At 33.7% G+C, this 19,609-nt stretch overlaps 1 protein-coding gene across 5 annotated transcripts in view; it reads left to right on the forward strand.

The window, feature by feature from the left end:
* The window catches only part of RBM46 (RNA binding motif protein 46), a 51,914-nt gene extending 39,510 nt beyond the window's left edge, over positions 1-12,404 (forward strand). For 3 of the 5 annotated variants that reach the window (XM_058435835.1, XM_032172161.2, XM_058435834.1), the window contains exon 5: positions 11,462-12,404. In XM_058435835.1, coding sequence (XP_058291818.1) covers positions 11,462-11,661 — 200 coding nt within the window. In that variant the 3' untranslated portion in view covers positions 11,662-12,404. Of the gene's footprint in view, positions 1-2,595; positions 2,656-10,362 lie in introns of all 5 variants that reach the window. The other 2 variants (XR_009212620.1, XM_032172170.2) reach the window with 2 other exon arrangements.
* Positions 12,405-19,609: the final 7,205 nt, after the last annotated feature.

A 19,609-nucleotide genomic window follows, 5' to 3' on the forward strand; every position in this document is an offset into this window, starting at 1 on the left:
TATGCTTGGGATTAAGTCTCTCATTTTGCCGTTTGCATTCTGTTTTCTCTGCTTGTTCTATTTTTTATTTCTTGCCTTTTTTTTTTACATAGTGTTTATTTTGACTTTCTTTAGCTGTATTAGTTATACAGTTTTTAATCTCTTAGTCCTTACTCTATAAATGCCAACATGCATTCCTAACTTACTGAAGTCTAATATTAATTAGTATTTTATCACATCCTAGACAATACAAGGAACTTAGTACACTTTGACTTCTTTCATTTCTTTTACAATTTATGTAGTGTCATTGGTACTTATATATATTTTAAACCTTATACATTTAAAACCCCACAATACCCAATATAATAAAAATATCTAGTTATAATCGTTTTTAGACTTAATATACATTGATATTGATTTACACATTTATCATTTCCTTTGCCCTCTGTTTCTTCCATCTCTAAGCTTCCACTAGAATTGTTTATTTATTCTACCTAAAGAATACTTATTCATATTTTCTTTTGTGTGGATATGCTCATGACAAATTATCTCAATTTTTGTTTGTCTGAATGTATTCTTAGTTCACCTGCCATTTGAAAGGGTATTTTGCTAGGCCAACAGTTATTTTACTTCAGCCCTTTGCAGTTATGATTCCACTGTCCTTTAGCTTCTGTTGTTTCTCTTGGGAAATCTGTTGTTGATCAGCTTGTTACTCCTTTGAACGTACATTGTGCCATCATTCCCTGTACCCAACTACTTTTACTATTTTCTTTTTATCTATGATTTTCAGAAGTTTTACTATTATGGATGTGATTTTTGTATAATCTTCGTTTTCTCTTGCTTGGTACTTTCACCACTTCTGAAGTCTAGATTAATGCATTAGTAAGTTCTACGTTATTGTGTTTTCAAATACTGCATTTGTTCATTTTCTCTCTTATTTCTTTATGGTAATCCAGCTACACATATGTTAAACCTTTTTACTGTAACCTGTATATTGATTATATTTCTTCTGTATTGTCCATCCTTTTGTATGTTCAGTCTGTATATTTTCTTACCTGTCTTCTGGTTTGTAATTTTTTTATCTGTAAAAAATTTAAAAGGTTTCTCGTAAGAACCATTCATTTAGATTCATTTCTCAGTTCTAGAATTAAATTTGAGTCTCTTTTATGATTTCTACTTCCTTCCAAAAATTTTAGTCTTTTATTTTCTTGAGTGTATTAGGCATTGTTATTTCAATACTCAGTTCTGAAATTTAATGATCTAAATACCCTGTGGATTGTTACTGTAGTTTGCTGTTTCTATTGGTTTTAGGTGATACTGATTTTACCTCCTTGTATGACTGGTTATTTTTTATTCAATACCAGATATTGTGTATGAAAAATTCTAGAGACAATTTGAAGGCTAGCATGATGTTATATTTATTCATAGAAGATTTATTTTGGCTTCAGAAAGGTGGCCAAAGGACTGAAAAACCCAGATTGCTTTAATCGAGGCAGGGATTGAAGTTAAATTTAGTCTCTGTTAAAGTTTGTCTGTTTCTGGTTCATTTTTACTCAGTTCCAGTCATTCCTTGTTAGTAGTAGCTCTTTAGTTCTAGTTTTTGTCTTCCTAGCTTCATTTGTCTCTTGGCACCTTGTGTTAAATCCCAAGAGGGAGCTTTTGGGAATTGGCCAACCCTTCCAGGGGAAATGCACCTCCCAAAGAGGTGCATATACCTTTGGGTTTTCTTCTTGTCTGAGATCACAGCCCCATAATTCGTCACTGTCTTGGTTCTCAGTGATTTCAAACAAATGTTTTTGTTTTTAATAATTGCTTACATTTTCTAGTTCTTACCAAGAGGGTTGATTAATGTTACCTAGTTCATCATGTAAAAACAGAAGCAATTGTGACTATTTTTATACTGAATTATAATCTTTAGATGGTTATTTTTATGTCTAGTTTTCTATAGATTATCAGAAATTTTTCATTTGTTTATGCTTTTATACACAATTTCTTAGCGTAGGTTTGGATACACATCCATAACAAAGCTTTAAGGCATACGAAGAGACAACCACTAAAATAGATGGATGCCCACAGTTGTACTATATATGACTAAATTAGATTTCAAGTAGATAAAATTTAGCTGTTAGGAAGAAAGATTTAAGTTTAGTATTATTTTGGCCATCTCTCTTTTTTAAGACAGCAACGAAATGGTGTTTCATATGTAAAATAACTACACCTTATACAACATTTCTATTTCCCAAATTTGCTTAGATTCTTTGGCTTTCTGCTTATCAGAAATTTGGTGATCTCATTTATTTTTGAAGTCTCTTCTTTATCTTAGCAGGGTAGTAATATTTAGAAAGATAAACGATAATTTGTTTAGAAAGATAAATTTTTTTCTGATAATGTATTACTCATAATTTTCATTCAAATATCAAAATACTCTTCTCTTTGTTCATCTTTGTAGAACTCCAGAAGTAACTATTTGCCCCTTACTTCTTTTTCTCTAAATTTGTTTTTTTATTTAATGATCAAAAGGTTTTTAACTAAAGTTATCAAGGATTCCATGCACTTCCAAGATAGGGATAACATCAATCTAAAGACTCAATTATTTTCTGTCTTCACTGCTTACAGATAGGGAACACAATCTCTTCAGCCTGGACCTGTGTAGAAGAATTTGGAGAAAATAAACAGGTAAGAGTTTATTAGGTAAAAGTCTCTTAGGAATATTAAGTAATATATTTAGTTGTCAGAAAACCAGTTTTAAATTGTTCTTTATAATGAAACAAATGAAACTTTATGAAGTATTTTTTATAATAGCCTTGTTAATTATAGACTCATTAAGCAAATGTTTTAAAAAGTTAAAGTGTTTTCTGTATTTCAGGTCTTCTCAAAACATTTAACATGCTAGGATACCTTGAACCACCAAGATGGTAAACAGTATTATAAATTAGATATATTTGGAGTTAGTGTGTTATTTATAGATTATCCAAGTATTTCTCAGTAGTATCTGAAAATAGGACTGTCTTGCTTTTCAACCTTAAACCCAAATCTTATTGAAACAATTTGGGATAAAAGTTGTATTTACTAAGACTTAGTGTTTAGTTTATTCAACAAGGTACTTCTTGAGGAAGATAAGTTTTAGTAGGAAGTTAAAAGATAGCTTATTTGAGTCAAGATTATTACTTTACAAAGTCTTTTTTTACATGTAGAGGCAAAAGAATGTGATGTTTTCTAGGATATAATTCATGTACTACATCTGTGTCCTTGAGTAAGTTAACTTGACCTTTTTGTGCTTCACTTCCTCATTGACAAAGGGGATAATAATAGTACTTATAAGTCTGTTACGTGGATTCAGTTGTACTAATCTTGTGTGGTTATTTTTATCACTTTATAAGTGATAAATAAATATTGCCATTACGATTAATATAATCTGTTCTCAGACTCAGAAATGCTTGTTATACTTGAGACTTAAAGTTTTATTTTTACAGATCTTAATCTTAGCATAAAAATTCAAATAAGTGATGCCAGTCTTAGAGGTCCTTACAACTTTTTATAGTTCAAAATTTGAATTACAAGGACTGATTTTACTTATAGAAATAAAACTTGAAAAGAATTGCTGTATTCTCTAAGGCTTTTCTTTTTTGCCCACATGGTTTATTTAGTGAGCTACAACTTTTTTTTTTTAACCTGTACTGAAGCCTACCTAGATTGCCGCAGCTCTCATTGTAATTTTTTCTCTCGTAAGCTGCTGTTCTAGTACTCACTTTCCAAATGGCCTAGAAAGTAGCACTAAAAGGAGTTGGACATAATTATCTCTTAATACAAAGGTAGCAAACTAGAAGCTCAAGATGTGATATTTTTTTTTAATGGAAAGCAACTAGACTTATTTGCAGTACAAATAAGTATCTGTTGTTTTATTCTTGACCCTCTTTGTGTTCTTTTTGTTTGTGTGTTGCCTTGCCTCTGAAGGCATTTGAGCTTTTAATTGCTGTGTTTAATATATTTGAAGATTTGGGTCTGTTTTGCTTTTAATGTTTTCCCATTATGTATTAACTCCATTAAGATTTCTTCCCTGATATTCAAAATTCAGTGAAATAACTGCTTCTAGGTCAAACAGGTTTGGGAAAAACTGTATACTAAATACTTCCTTTGGAAAATCATAGTGCATACTAGCATCCTAGGTAATTGAGGTAGCAACCTGTTTAACATATAAGCCTATCTGTTCTAAATTTTTCTTGAGATTATTTGGCTATAGGATGCTTGTTTTAAGAAATTCTTGCATTTTAATTGTACCGGATGTAGTTTGGGAAACACTGAAGCTAACCCAAAGACACACTTGTGTTTTCTTTGTTTTTATTTAATATGTTTCTGACGTTATTGAGGTATAAATAAAATACAACAAAATGCCCATACTTAAAGTGTACAATTTGGTTCATTTTGATTTATGTCTACATCTATGAAATGACACCACAATTAAGAAAACAAACATTTCCTTCTCCCCCAAAAGTTGCCCCTTGCCCTATTGTAATCCATTCTTCCTTCCATTCTCTTTCTCAGGCAACCACTCTAGATTAGTTTGCATTTTCTAGAATTTCAACGTCTTGCTTTTGAAGGCTTAAATTGTAATCTTTAGATAATTTAAAATTTCATTTATTTAATTATTTCCTCTGCTTATTTAGCTCTTGATTTTCTATGCTAGAATAGAAAGTTCAAAATAAATGATAGATATTATTTATACTTATATTTTAATCTCTGTGTTTGAACCCAGCCATATTTTATGTTCTGGAAATGTACAGTAGTATAGCTAAAAAAAAAAAAAAAAAAATTTTTTTTTTTTTTTGCAGATAAAATTTAGTGTTTCAGTGAAAGTAAGTTATTGAGATAGTTATTTCAGTTATAGTTATTGAATGTTAGAAATTGAAATAATAATAAAATGGTACAGTAAGGATTTTTAAAAAAAATTTCAACACAGATCTCATAGGTATCTAAAGAAATGCTTAAAATATGTGTTAAAGGTCTGATAAACATACTTCATAGATGAAAAGATCAGGTGTCTCATCCTTAACACTGGTGGGAATGTAAAATAGTGTAGTCTTAGCTACCTTGGAAAACAGTTGAGAAATTTCTCAAAATGTTATACTGGGAATTACTGTATGACTCAGCAGTTCCATTCCTAGTTACTTACTAAAGAGAATTGAAAACATACGTTCACACAAACACTTGTGCATATTATTCCTTAGCGGTAAGTAATGGCCAAAAAGTTGAAACAACCCAAATGACTATCAACTGATGAATGGATAAACAATGTGTAATCTAGCTATATGATGATATATTATTCAGCATTAAAAGGGATGAAGTTCTGATACATGCTACAACATGTATGAGCCTTGAAAGCATTATGTTATGAAGTCAGTTCCAAAAGACCACATAAATTTATACAAAAAGTCCAGAATAGGCAAGTCTATAGAAATACAAAGGCTAGTAGTTGCTGGGGCTGAGAGAAGAGAGAATGGGAGTGACTGCTAATAGATACAGAGTTTCTTTTTAGGATGATGAAAATGTTCTAGAATTTTATAGTGGTGCTAGTTGTACATGTGATAAAAATCACTAAGTTGCACACTTAAAGATATATCAGAAAGTGGATGGATGTGGTGGCAGAACTCACGTAGCTAACAGAGAAGAAAGAAACCAATTATGAGGAATATATTTTTTAAATGAAAAATTAGTCTAAAGAGTAGTCAGAAACAAAAGAAAAAGGGAGTCAAAATTAATATGAGAAGACACTTTTATCTCACTTTAAAGTCTCCATTAAGGGTTTTCTTCATCTTTAAGACAGAAAAGCAGCTAAGAATTAGTTATGTTTGGTCAAGATGTGTAAGACGAATTAGAAATAAATACACTGAAGCAATATATCTATCCACTGTTTACATTTTCACTGAGAAACGTACTGGTATTATTCACTACCAGACTGTTTTTGTGTTGAATACAGAAAGGTGGTAGACCAAGTTATAGTAGCCACATAGACAGGCCTGACAAGTATGTGGTGTATGTACTACCTACCAATCTCTACTCTTGCTTCTGTGTCAGTTGTGGCATAAGTCATCACTCGCTTTCCTGTTTATTCCAGACACACCACCGGAATCTTTCTGAATCTGGAATTCCTATTAGCCATTACTGCTTAATTAGAATTGCAACTTAAGGTTAAGCCTATTTGCTATTCTTTGTATATATCAAATTTGTTCTATGAAAATATTTGTATTCCATATATAAATAGGAAATTAAAGATAACATTTGATCAGGTTTTCTATAATAATCCATTATGTCAGAGCAGTTGTTCTCTTTTTTTTTTCCCACGAAACAACCTTTTCTTCAAGTGAAAGTTTAGCATATAAAACAAGGGAATGCAGAGCTGCATGAGTTGAAATGAGAGGTTGGAATAGATATGATTAAAATTGCTGGCAGTACCAAATGTTAGAATGTGGAGCAACTGAAGTCTCATATTTTACTGGTGTGAATATAAAATGGTCATACTGGAGAACTCTTTAAGCAGTATGGGTCATCTATCCGATGACCTAGCAATCCCATTCCCAGATATTGACCCAAAAGAAATGAAAACATATATCCACCAAAAGATTTGTATAAAAATGTTCATAGCAGCTTTATTCATAATAAAACTTAGAAACAACCCAGATGTTCATTAGGCAAATAGAAAATGAAATTGAAGTATATTCACACAGTGAAATAATAACCATAAAAATGAAGAAACTACTGAAAGATACAACATGAAGAAATCTTAGAAATTATATTGAGAGATTGTCTGGGTTATCTTTCTGGAATAATTTTACCAAAACAAGCTATTTGAGTTTCGACTTGGCAAGGCAAGATATGTCAGTGGATTCTCTTTGTGAATGGAAAAAAAAAGCATTCTTATTTTGTATAGAGGCCTCCTCTTTTTCTAACTAATTTTTTATTGGTAAAAATTAATTCAAATGTACTTAAAATTATGTTGAGAGAAAGAAGATAGACATAAAAATACTTAATGCATATTATGTGAAGTCTAAGAACAGGCAAAACTAATCTGTTGAAATAGAAATCAGAAGGTGGTTGCCTCCAAGTGAAGGTCTGTTGGCTGGAAAAGGGTATAGGAAATTTCTGGATTGGGGATATGTTTTATATCTTGTTTTGAGTATCAATTACATAGATTTATACAATTATCAAAACTCATTGAAATAAACATAGGATGTATGCATTTTATTTTATATAAATTGTATATCAATGTTCAAAGTGTTAAGGCAGTTGAATAGCACTTAGTGCAAAACTTATATTCTGAAATTGGCTCTGTATCATTCCTTAAGAAGGGATCTGTACTTCAGATCCCAGTCTGAGGCAGAAACAGTGGGATTGAAGAGCTAAGGATGTTAATTGGGAAGAAGAACTAGGAGTGGGCAAATAAGTATATGCTAGGAATTTTAACTAATTTATTAATGTATTATTTTCTAAAAATTAGAATTTCTGCTTTTTATTTTCTATGATATGAAAATTATATGTTATAATAGACCTGAGGAAAACATGATTGTACTTTTAGGTTCATCCCACTAAGCATTTTCAGCTTACATTTCATTCATTGAAGTTTGGTTTGTATTGTATTTTCTAACCAGCTAGATGTCTTCCTGAATATATTTAGATTCTTAGTGATTTTAGTAATAAAATTTATTTTTGAAATGCTTATAAAATCTTATAAACTTCTGACACCTTTTGTTTCCTAATCTTTGTTATTTGTGAAGGGTTTTTTTTTTTGTTTGTACTTTAAGTTTTAGGGTACATGTGCACAACATGCAAGTTTGTTACATATGTATACATGTGCCATGTTGGTATGCTGCACCCATTAACTCTTCATTTAACATTAGGTATATCTCCTAATGCTATCCCTCCCCCCCTCCCCCCACCCCACAACAGGCCCCGGTGTGTGATGTTCCCCTTCCTGTGTCCATGTGTTCTCATTGTTCAATTCCCACCTATGAGTGAGAACATGCGGTGTTTGGTTTTTTGTCCTTGTGATAGTTTGCTGAGAATGATGGTTTCCAGCTTCATCCATATCCTTACAAAGGACATGAACTCATCATTTTTTATGGCTGCATAGTATTCCATGGTGTATATGTGCCACATTTTCTTAATCCAGTCTATCATTGTTGGACATTTGTGTTGGTTCCAAGTCTTTGCTATTGTGAATAGTGTCGCAATAAACATACGTGTGCATGTGTCTTTATAGCAGCATGTTTTATAATCCTTTGGGTATATACCCAGTAATGGGATGGCTGGGTCAAATGATATTTCTAGTTCTAGATCCCTGAGGAATTGCCACACTGACTTCCACAATGGTTGAACTAGTTTACAGTCCCACTAACAGTGTAAAAGTGTTCCTATTTCTCCAGATCCTCTCCAGCACCTGTTGTTTCCTGACTTTTTAATGATTGCCCTTCTAACTGGTGTGAGATGGTATCTCATTGTGGTTTTGATTTGCATTTCTGTGATGGCCAGTGATGATGAGCATTTTTTCATGTGTCTTTTGGCTGCATAAATGTCTTCTTTTGAGAAGTGTCTGTTCATATCCTTTGCCCACTTTTTGATGGGATTGTTTGTTTTTTTCTTGTAAATTTGTTTGAGTTCATTGTATTCTGGATATTAGCCCTTTGTCAGATGAGTAGGTTGCAAAAATTTTCTCCCATTCTGTAGGTTGCCTGTTCACTCTGATGGTAGTTTCTTTTGCTGTGCAGAAGCTCTTTAGTTTAATTAGATCCCATTTGTCAATTTTGGCTTTTGTTGCCGTTACTTTTGGTGTTTTAGACATGAAGTCCTTGCCCATGCCTATGTCCTGAATGGTATTGCCTAGGTTTTCTTTTAGGGTTTTTATGGTTTTAGGTCTAACATTTAAGTCTTTAATCCATCTTGAATTAATTTGTGTATAAGGTGTAAGGAAGGGATCCAGTTTCAGCTTTCTGCATATGGCTAGCCAGTTTTCCCAGCACCATTTATTAAATAGGGAATCCTTTCCTCATTTCTTGTTTTTGTCAGGTTTGTCAAAGATCAGATAGTTGTAGATATGTGGCATTATTTCTGAGGGTTCTGTTCTGTTCCATTGGTCGATACCTCTGTTTTGGTACCAGTACCATGCTGTTTTGTTTTTCTTTGGATTTATGCTACATGAATAAAGTCATAATCAACTTTTAATTTTGTATTTAATTTAGTCTCCTTGAAAACATGCAGTACAACAAATGATCATTGTATATATTTAAGGGCTTAAGTTCAAGGTTTACAGTGGGGACTATCAGGAATGCAGATAAGCTAAGCCTTATGCTAATAGCCAACTGCTTGGCTATCCGCTTTCTGAAATCTTTCTCTGAAGTTACCTTCTGTGTTCACATTTCATGAATTAGGCTGCATTACCTGAAGATACTTTCAGTATCCACATTTCATAAATAGGCTGCATTACCTCTTGAGTGGATGTAAACTCAAAACACAAGTGATTTCTCTTTGAAAATTACATTTCCCTGTTTGCAGTAGCCTGCTCTTCTAAATTGTATTGTTGGTTACCACATTGTTAAAATTTGAAGAGCTAGGTGTATTACGGATAAATGGCTAATAAGGAATTGACTGTATTTGCATAATAATTTTCAGAAGGAAAGAATCAGACTTTTTTAAATAAAGCAGTTATTTGGGAATAGATGGAGCCAGTAATGGTCCCGTTTATACTCAATACCAAACCCTTCAGGTGAAGCGGATCCTTTAAAAAAAGAAAAAAAAAAAAAAAAAGCACGAGGCACAGTGGCTCACACCTGTAATCCCAGCACTTTGGGAGGCTGAGGCGGGTGGATCACCTGAGGTCAGTAGTTCAAGACCAGCCCGGCCAACATGGTGAAACGCCATCTCTACTAAAAATACAAAAATTAACTGGGTATGGTGGTGGGTACCTGTAATCCCAGCTACTTGGGAGACTGAGGCAAGAGAATCACTTGAACCCAGGAGGCGGAGGTTGCAGTGAGCTGAGACCGCACCATTGCACTCCAGCCTGGGCAACAAGAGTGAAACTCTGCCTCAAATAAATAAATAAAAATAAATAAATAAATAAATTTTATGGTACGTAGAGTCATCCTACTTTGGATGTTAGAAAAGTAAATGGTATCAAAGTAATTTCTCATTCATTTTCAAAATACTGAAAATATTTGGAACTGGTTACTTTAAATGTATTTATGTCTTCCTGGAACAGATCACTTCGTTGATCTTATGGTATCATTCATAAAAAGGCTATAAAATTAGTCTAATTAGAGTTTTATAATGCTGGAAATTAAGCCTATATTTAACTGATTTTCATTTTTCCTTTTTTTTTTTTTTCTGAACTAGGTCCTTTCTGATGTTGCTTGAGCTTATTCTCCTGCAGTTGATCTCATTCCTGTTGGCTAAACATTAAGTCCCATGACAACATTAAGTTAATGCACCTATGGTGTAGGCATCATTTATAGTACCAGGACAGTATTTTAGAAAAAAACCTTACCTGTACATTAGATGACCTAATTTCTTTTCTTCCATTCCTAGAAACACCATAATGTTTCTAAATAATGATTTTATAGTCATTGTCACACCCTTGGCTTATTTTACACCAAAGAACATAGTTGAGTTTTTGGAAGGTACGGGATTTAAAAATTTGGTCTGTAATATATATACACACATATAAATGTTGCAGTTAATGAAACAGGAAATTATTGATGCATAAGATGAATGTTTATTGTGAAACAGCAGTATTTCATATATTATTTTTTAATAATTTGTTTTAATTGGATATTTTTCTGTACTCTAAGTTGATAATGGTTTTTTTGAAGTAACTATAAGTTGATAATGGTTTTTTGAAGTTTATTTAACAAAGGTGATTCATTTTACTGTTTTATTGTACCAGTAGGACTTTTAATGTTAAATCAGTATGTTGAGTTAGATAAATGTTTATATTAGTATTTAAATAATGAAATATTGGCCAGCTAGTTTATACCAAATGTTTTTGCAGTCCAGGGGTAAATGTTTCTGCTGGTTTGATGCCTAATATAGCTTCAGAGAAAAAAAAAGCAAATATGAATTCACTGTCTTTTTATCTTTTCTTCATGGACTACCCCTTAGAACCAAATTTAAAAGAAGCTTCTTTGTAGAGCAAGAGAAATGAGACGTTCTCTTTTTCTGTAATCAAAACTCCAAGAAATAGTAGATATCCAAGAATTCATTCTGGTAAGATCTCTGAAACATTGTGTGAGTAAAGGAAAGGTAATACTGACAAAACTCTCAAGATTTGCAGTGCAGTGAATGCTGAAATAATCTTTAACCAGCAATATAGTATTATCAAGATTTCCAATGTTAGAACATTATGTTAAAATGTGATTATTGTTTTAATGCTTTGTCTCTTTAAATTTATGTCCATAAAGATGTGCAGCATAATTGTTCATGTATTTATTTACAGACTACAATTTCCATCGCAGCTCAATAAATAGTCTTTCCCCTGTTAGTGCTACCCTCTCTTCTGGGACTCCCAGCGTGCTTCCTTATACTTCAAGGCCTTATTCTTGTCCAGGCTATCCCTTGTCACCAACAATATCACTTGCTAATGGCAGCCATGTTGGACAGCGACTATATATCTCCAGTCAGGCCTCATTCTTCTGAAGAAAATACTAACATTAGTATGAAAATTTGTGTAAATTTGTAGCATGAAAACTTGCAAGTTAAAATACTATTTTATTTTAGAATTGGGTTTGCACATTTGGTTTTAAAAAGATATTTATTCCAAAGTACTAACTATCAGCTATAATTCAGAATAACATGGAGTTGTAGAATTTATAAAAATGCAAAGTTTAAAAAGTTATTCAGTGGTTTCTCTTGATAAAGGTACAGCAAACTACTATTCTTTTTAAACTTTTGGGATTTTCTTCTAATTCCTGAGTTGGCAATAGAACCTAGTCATTTATGTTAATTTTTTGCATAATTTTACTAAATAGTATTTCACAAATATTAAAGCACTTGAAGACAAGGGTTATAGTAGATTTGATTACCAAGGATCACTATCTGTACTGGAGATTAGAACAATTATATGACCAGAAGCATCTAACCATTATGTAGAAAGAAATGATGAGACAAAAAGATTAAGATACAAATTTTGTGCAGTACTAAAGAAAAAGCAGTCTACCATTGTGGTCCTTGAAAATAACTATAGATATTTTCATTATTTGTTAGACACAAATTATATTTTTGCTGTTAATGTATTTAAGCATTTTATAGTTATGCTTCATTTGTGTTTTTGATATTCTTTGTATTGTTAATAACAAGTGTTATGGGTTTTTAATGTTGAAATCATGTGTTAATTTTTGTACTTGAATTCAAATTTTTTGACATTAAATACGTGATGCTTCTGTTATGTGTGTTTTCTTTTTATTAGTATGACAAAACCTTTAGTTCTCACAATCACTTTGAGCTTTTCTTGAGAACAATTTCACTTGCTAGTTAGACAGTCATAGGCTCAGTGCTTTTATGAGACTCAAGTGAAGGATGTTGAAGAAAGAAAATTGTTTTTATATACCCAAAAGAATATAAATCATTCTATAAAGACACATGCACACGTATGTTTATTGTAGCACTATTTACAATAGCAAATACATGAAACCAATCCAAACGTCCATTAATGATAGACTGGATAAAGAAAATGTGGTACATATACACCATGGAATAGTGTGCAGCCATAAAAAGGAATGAGATCATGTCCTTTGCAGGGACATGGATGAGGCTGGAGGCCATCATCAGCAGACTAACACAGGAACAGGAAGCCACCACATGTTCTTGCTCATAAGTGGGAGCTGAACATTGAGAACACATGGTCACAGAGAGGAAGACAACACACACCAGGGCCCTTTGGGGGCTGGGGGTGAGGGGAGGGAATTTAGCAGATAGGTCAATAGGTGCAGCAAACCATCACACGTGTATCTATGTAACAAACCTGCATGTTCTGCACATGTATCCCATTTTCTTTTTGGAAGAAATATACATTGTTTTGTAAAATAGTAACAAATTATTTTCAGGGACTAAGAAATACTTTGTTAGTAGACCCACTGAAGTTTCTGCCTTTCAGTTATGAATAATTAATGAATTCAAGTCATTTTGAATTAAATATTTTAGTATACATTTATAATTTCTAATGATAGTTTTTATAATTGATGTCTGAGAAATCTTTCAGATAGCAAACATTACTTTTTTTATCAACTCATTGTGCAGCTATATGGGACATAGGATTTGTAAATAGAATTTGAAATAGTTGCAAATATTTTTTCTCGAGTTTCAAGCAGAAGTTATATGGAAATTAATCTCAGTTTTTTCAACCTTTAAATAATGTTCATTCCATATAAATCAAATACAATACTTCCAGTTTACTGCCTTAGATTTTCTAATTTAAATGAGCATAGACACTGTGCTTAACAAATACTATTTTTCTCCTTACCTGTTTGAATTGCTTAGATTTTGCTCTTTAATTGCCAGGTATATGTGGGGCTGACAGGTGCATATCACTCAGCAAGCATACAGTGAGTATTTTGTTGGTGATTGTGGTAATACCCTTGGAACAGGTTACTCAGACTGTAAGCCAGAAGAAAAAGAGACACTAGTTTTTCATAGAAATGTTTGAAATAGCCCATCATAATAATTGCAAGTTGCCACATAGCTTTTTCACTTTCAATAAAAAACAATTGAGCTTACCAACCACACGTTGTATTTGGAGATCCATGGTGATTGGATGAGAAGCACATAAGCTGTGTTAGTCAAATCCCACTCCATTAAGTAGCAGCTCTTTGAACTTGGACACAGTTTTTAATTTTAGCCATACTTTTCACTTCTGTAAAGTCGTAGTACACATAGGTAAAATGCCTGGCAAATGGAAGACATTCAGGTGGTGGGTGGTATTATATGGGTATAGTTACATGAAAAGCATAGTACTTTGTAGTTTTTCATCCCTACTCCCTTTAACTGGAAATAAAGAAATCAGTACATTCATGTCAAACACTGTCCCTTTCTGTGATGTTCTGGATGAGCAATTAATCTGGTTTATACTGAATAAAATTTTATTTGAGTTGTGAACATAGCTACTAATTATTTGCTGCTGTAATTCTTACAGAATAAGCTGTATAAGGCATTTGCTCCAAATGAGGATTTCCTTAGATGATCATGAACTATTGATAAGTCTTAGCCATATGATGTATCTCATTGGTCAGGGAAACAGTTCTAAAGACAGGCTTTAAATTTTGTGTGCAACATTATGCAAAGAACTATGGCTGAAATGTGGAAGTTTATGACCTATGATGATGGAGCTAGGACCTGTCCTGCTTAAAATCCCTTGTAAGCAGAAAGATCAGAAGGTATGCAGAAAGTTTAATTAACCCTATCATTCTTCTCTAGTTTGTTTTATAATGTTAGGGAGGGAAAGACTTCTTTATGACTTAAAATGTAGAAACCATAATGGAAAAGGTTGCTAAATTCAATTTAAAAAGAAAAGTCTGCATGGCAAGGAAGTAACATAGGTATGTCAAAAGATGATAAATGACTCCATCTCAAAAAAAAAAAAACAACAACAACAATACTTGCATGTTGTTTTACAAAGGGCTAACCTCTAATATTTCTAGATATCAGAAAAAGTAACCACCCATGAAAAAAATGGATGAAATGTCTGAATAGGCAGATGACAAATGGCTCCCAAACCTATTAAAAAGATGGCTTATGTCATAGGAAAGGCACATTAAAAGTTCAGATTGGCAGAAATTCATAGTTTGATAAACTTTCGGTAAGCCTGTAAATAAATACTCTCATACATTGTCATTGGGATTAAAAATTGGTATTTATGTAAGAGGCAACTTGGCAGCTATTGTCCAAAATTACATACAAACATTTTGATCCAGCAATTCTACTTCTGGGATACACTTGGTTGTGTGTATGTGAAATGATACATGTGTAAAGGTATCCATCATTAGAGGACTGGTTAAGAATACATTTATCAGTACATACTAAGAAGCTATACAAAAGAGAATGACTATTCTTGATACGGAAAAAGAGAATGTTAAGTGAAAAAGAGCAAGGCTTATTTAGGAATGTATGCATAATGCAGTGTTCCATGCTTTGGTAAAGAGGAAAAGAACATTTGTATGTGCTTATAGGTGCATACAGAACTCCAGAAGGATATGCAAAAAAAAAAGAATTATGAGAGAAGTGGATAGGATCACAGTGTGACATCTCTTTCACTTGCAGACACTGTAATGAATGATAAATAATTTTAAGTAAAAAGACACATAATTCTCAAAATGAAGAGCTCTGGTGAACAGTAATCTAAACAAAAACACATTAGGAAAAGCTGCACTGGATCTCTTTACTGAGTGACCAGAAGTTGGTGGATTTTGAGTAGAAACCCAGGGCAAAAGCTCTGCAGATGGTAAACAGCACTGCAAACAGCTGTGAACTTCACTGCTTTTGACTCAGTGAGTCCCAATATACTTGAAATGTCTTTCACTAATTATGATGTCTGTGGATATGAAGCACGTTCAGTCTGGTAGGAAAATCACAGTGAGGGCCTGTAGGATTTGATGCAAAGTTGTGTTCTCTTAGGCAAAGAATTAGTCTGCTTTTGAGAAATAACTCATAGCCAGTTATTAAGCCCTAATAGTACTGACTATGGGATACCCATCACGAATTGGGTGTTATTTGATCACGAAATTCATAAAGTTGAGCATGTTCAACAGCACTGCTACAAAGTGGAATAGGTGACAGTCTAGAGGCTTCTTTCTGCCATACTACCATCACTTGGCCTGTTACATTATGGAATGTACCTAAGATCAGTTGGCTGAGGGAGAAAACTTTGGAACCTAGTATCCTAAGGATAATGGAAGTCACCCAAAACAAATCTCTTTACACATCTTGTACAAACTATATAGAAAAATAATAAAAAGCAAATGAAACCACACATGATCTGCACCTTCAGCATAACCAGAGAACACTATAACTTTTCAAATTACCTGTTAATAAAAATAAATATATATGGACATCAAGTTCCAGCAATTATGTTTTTAGCTCTTGCCACAAGCCTTTGGAGAAGAAGGGGTGTCTTGAGGGGCTGGAAAACTACACGAAAGAGAACAAGAGTGCAGAGGGCCTAAAGGTGAGCTAACAATGTCCATCCCAGGTATGAAAATACTGTAAGAATAACCTGGTATATAAAAATACTGACTAATGGAGAATGACTTTAAATCACGTAGACTTGAGATGGCAGTTTTGGAAAGGCATCACTTCTGGGAGAAAAGAGTTAAAAAGAGCTGGGAGGTACGCTTTTGTTGTGGTAGATGAAAGAGAAAAAAGCAAAGGGGAAATTCAGAATCCTGCAAGACAAAGAGAACCAAAAGAGCATGGGTGACATCAGCAAGATGGCAGAATAGGAATCCCTAGACCTTTCTTCCCTTACGGAAATGTGGATTTAGTAATACATGGACCAAATTGAAGCCCAATAGGAAGATTTGTGGCACTATCACCAGAGCCCCTACCCCCAGCATGGTGAGGCTGAATTGGGAGGAAATTTACAATTCCTGTTTTCTTCCTGGAGAGTGAAAAAAGTAGAATGTAGGTCCAACATTTTGACTTTCAGATTTACCAGAGGAGCCAGTAGTTATCATGCTTGAATCCAAACACTGACAGGAATATGGCCTACCCGGTGGGCGGGGGTTGCGGGGGGTGCTCTCCAAAAACAAAGTACACCAAAGTCTGCGGTACCACAGAAACTAGGTGGAGCTTCAGCACTAAGGCGTTTTATAGCACCAGAGTTGCCACAGTATGGCAGAGAGACATCAGGGTAGAAACTGGCAAATCTCTTCAATTAGGAGATTACACACACGAGACCAGAGGGGGCACATTTTCAGAAAAGGCTTGAGATATCTTCAGAATTTCTAGCTGGACTGAGTAAAGAAAGTTCTTGTTGTATGAAACTAGATCATAAAATTTGGGAGAGGTGGCTGATTCTTCGAGTGGCAAAATCCCAGTAAAAAATAAAAAGACATACAAAGAAACATGACACATTTAAATGAATAAATATCCAAAAACCAACCCTCAATAAATGTAGAAATATTAATTACCAAAGAAGTAAAAATGACCATTATAAGGATGTTCAGTGAATTAAAAGCACAAATAGACAATTAAATGAAATCAGGAAAACTATAAAAAACAAAATGAAAATATCGACAAAGAGAAACAATGAAGAAGAACCAAACAAATTTTTGGACTGAAAAATACGATAGCTGAATTGAAAAATTCACTAGAAGGAATCAACAGCAGACTTAACGAATCACGAGAAAGCATCAGCAAATTCTCAAGATGGGACTTTTGAGATTACCAAAGCAAAGAAGCAAAAGAAAATGACAGGATAAAAGTGAAATAGTAGAAACATATATTTCATGTAATTAGGAATATAAAAAGAGTAGATATGGCCATACTTAGAAAATGTAGACTTTAAGAAAAAACTGTCAGAGGCAAAGATGGATTTTATCTATCTATCTATCTATCTATCTATCTATCTATCTATCTATCTATCTATCTATCTATCTGACTAAAAGGGCCAATTCATAAAAATAACACATATGCATCTGACATTAAAGCTGTCATATATATGAGGAAAATACAGAACTGAAGAGAGAAATAGATAGCAACACAATGGTTTTAGGATACTTCAATACCCCATTTTCAGTTGTAGACAAAACAGAAAAGCAACAAGGAAACAGAAAACTTGAACACTGTAGACCAATTGGAACTAAAAGATACATACAGAACAGTTTACCCAACAACAGTGGAATGCATATTCCTTTTTTTATTATTATTATACTTTAAGTTTTAGGGTAGATGTGCACAATGTGCAGGTTTGTTACATATGTATACATGTGCCATGTTGGTGTGCTGCACCCATTAACTCCTCATTTACCATTAGGTATATCTCCTAATGCTATTCCTCCCCCTCCCTCACCCCACAGCAGTCCCCGGAGTGTGATGTTCCCCTTCCTGTGTCCATGCGTTCTCATTGTTCAATTCCCACCTATGAGTGAGAACATGCGGTGTTTGGTTTTTTGTCCTTGCGGTAGTTTACTGAGAATGATGGTTTCCAGTTTCATCCATGTCCCTAGAAAGGACATGAACTCATCATTTTTATGGCTGCATAGTATTCCATGGTGTATATGTGCCACGTTTTCTTAATCCAGTCTATCATTGTTGGACATTTGCGTTGGTTCCAAATCTTTGCTATTGTGAATAGTGCCGCAATAAACATACCTGTGAATGTGTACTTATAGAAGCATGATTTATAATTCTTTGGGTATATACCCAGTAATGGTATGGCGGGGTCAAATGGTATTTCTAGTTCGAGATCCCTGAGGAATTGCCACACTGACTTCCACAATGGTTGAACTAGTTTACAGTCCCACCAACAGTGTAAAAGTGTTCCTATTTCTCCACATCCTCTCCAGCACCTGTTGTTTCCTGACTCCACATCCTCTCCAGCACCTGTTGTTTCCTGACTTTTTAATGATCGCCATTCTAACTGGTGTGAGATGGTATCTCATTGTGGTTTTGATTTGCATTTCTCTGATGGCCAGTGATGATGAGCATTTTTTCACGTGTTTTTTGGCTGCATAAATGTCTTCTTTTGAGAAGTGTCTGTTCATGTCCTTCGCTCACTTTTTGATGGGGTTGTTTGTTTTTTTCTTGTAAATTTGTTTGAGTTCATTGTAGATTCTGGATATTAGCCCTTTGTCAGATGAGTAGGTTACGAAAATTTTCTCCCATTCTGTAGATTGCCTGTTCACTCTGATGGTAGTTTCTTTTGCTGTGCAGAAGCTCTTTAGTTTAATTAGATCCCATTTGTCAATTTTGGCTTTTGTTGCCATTGCTTTTGGTGTTTTAGACATGAAGTCCTTGCCCATGCCTGTGTCCTGAATGGTATTGCCTAGGTTTTCTTCTAGGGTTTTTATGGTTTTAGGTCTAATATTTAAGTCTTTAATCCATCTTGAATTAATTTGTGTATAAGGTGTAAGGAAGGGATCCAGTTTCAGCTTTCTCCATATGGCTAGCCAGTTTTCCCAGCACCATTTGTTAAATAGGGAATCCTTTCCTCATTTCTTGTTTTTGTCAGGTTTGTCAAAGATCAGATAGTTGTAGATATGTGGCATTATTTCTGAGGACTCTGTTCTGTTCCGTTGATCTATATCTCTGTTTTGGTACCAGTATCATGCTATTTTGGTTACTGTAGCATTGTAGTATAGTTTGAAGTCAGGTAGTGTGATGCCTCCAGCTTTGTTCTTTTGGCTTAGGATTGACTTGGCAATGCAGGCTTCCATATGAACTTTAAAGTATTTTTTTTCCAATTCTTTGAAGAAAGTCATTGGTAGCTTGATGGGGATGGCATTGAATCTATAAATTACCTTGGGCAATATGGTCATTTTCACAATATTGATTCTTCCACTCCATGAGCATGGAATGTTCTTCCATTTGTTTGTATCCTCTTTGATTTCATTGAGCAGTGGTTTGTAGTTCTCCTTCAAGAGGTCCTTCACAT

Source organism: Hylobates moloch, unplaced genomic scaffold (genome assembly GCF_009828535.3).
Source record: "Hylobates moloch isolate HMO894 unplaced genomic scaffold, HMol_V3 SCAFFOLD_3, whole genome shotgun sequence".
Taxonomy (NCBI): domain Eukaryota; kingdom Metazoa; phylum Chordata; class Mammalia; order Primates; family Hylobatidae; genus Hylobates; species Hylobates moloch.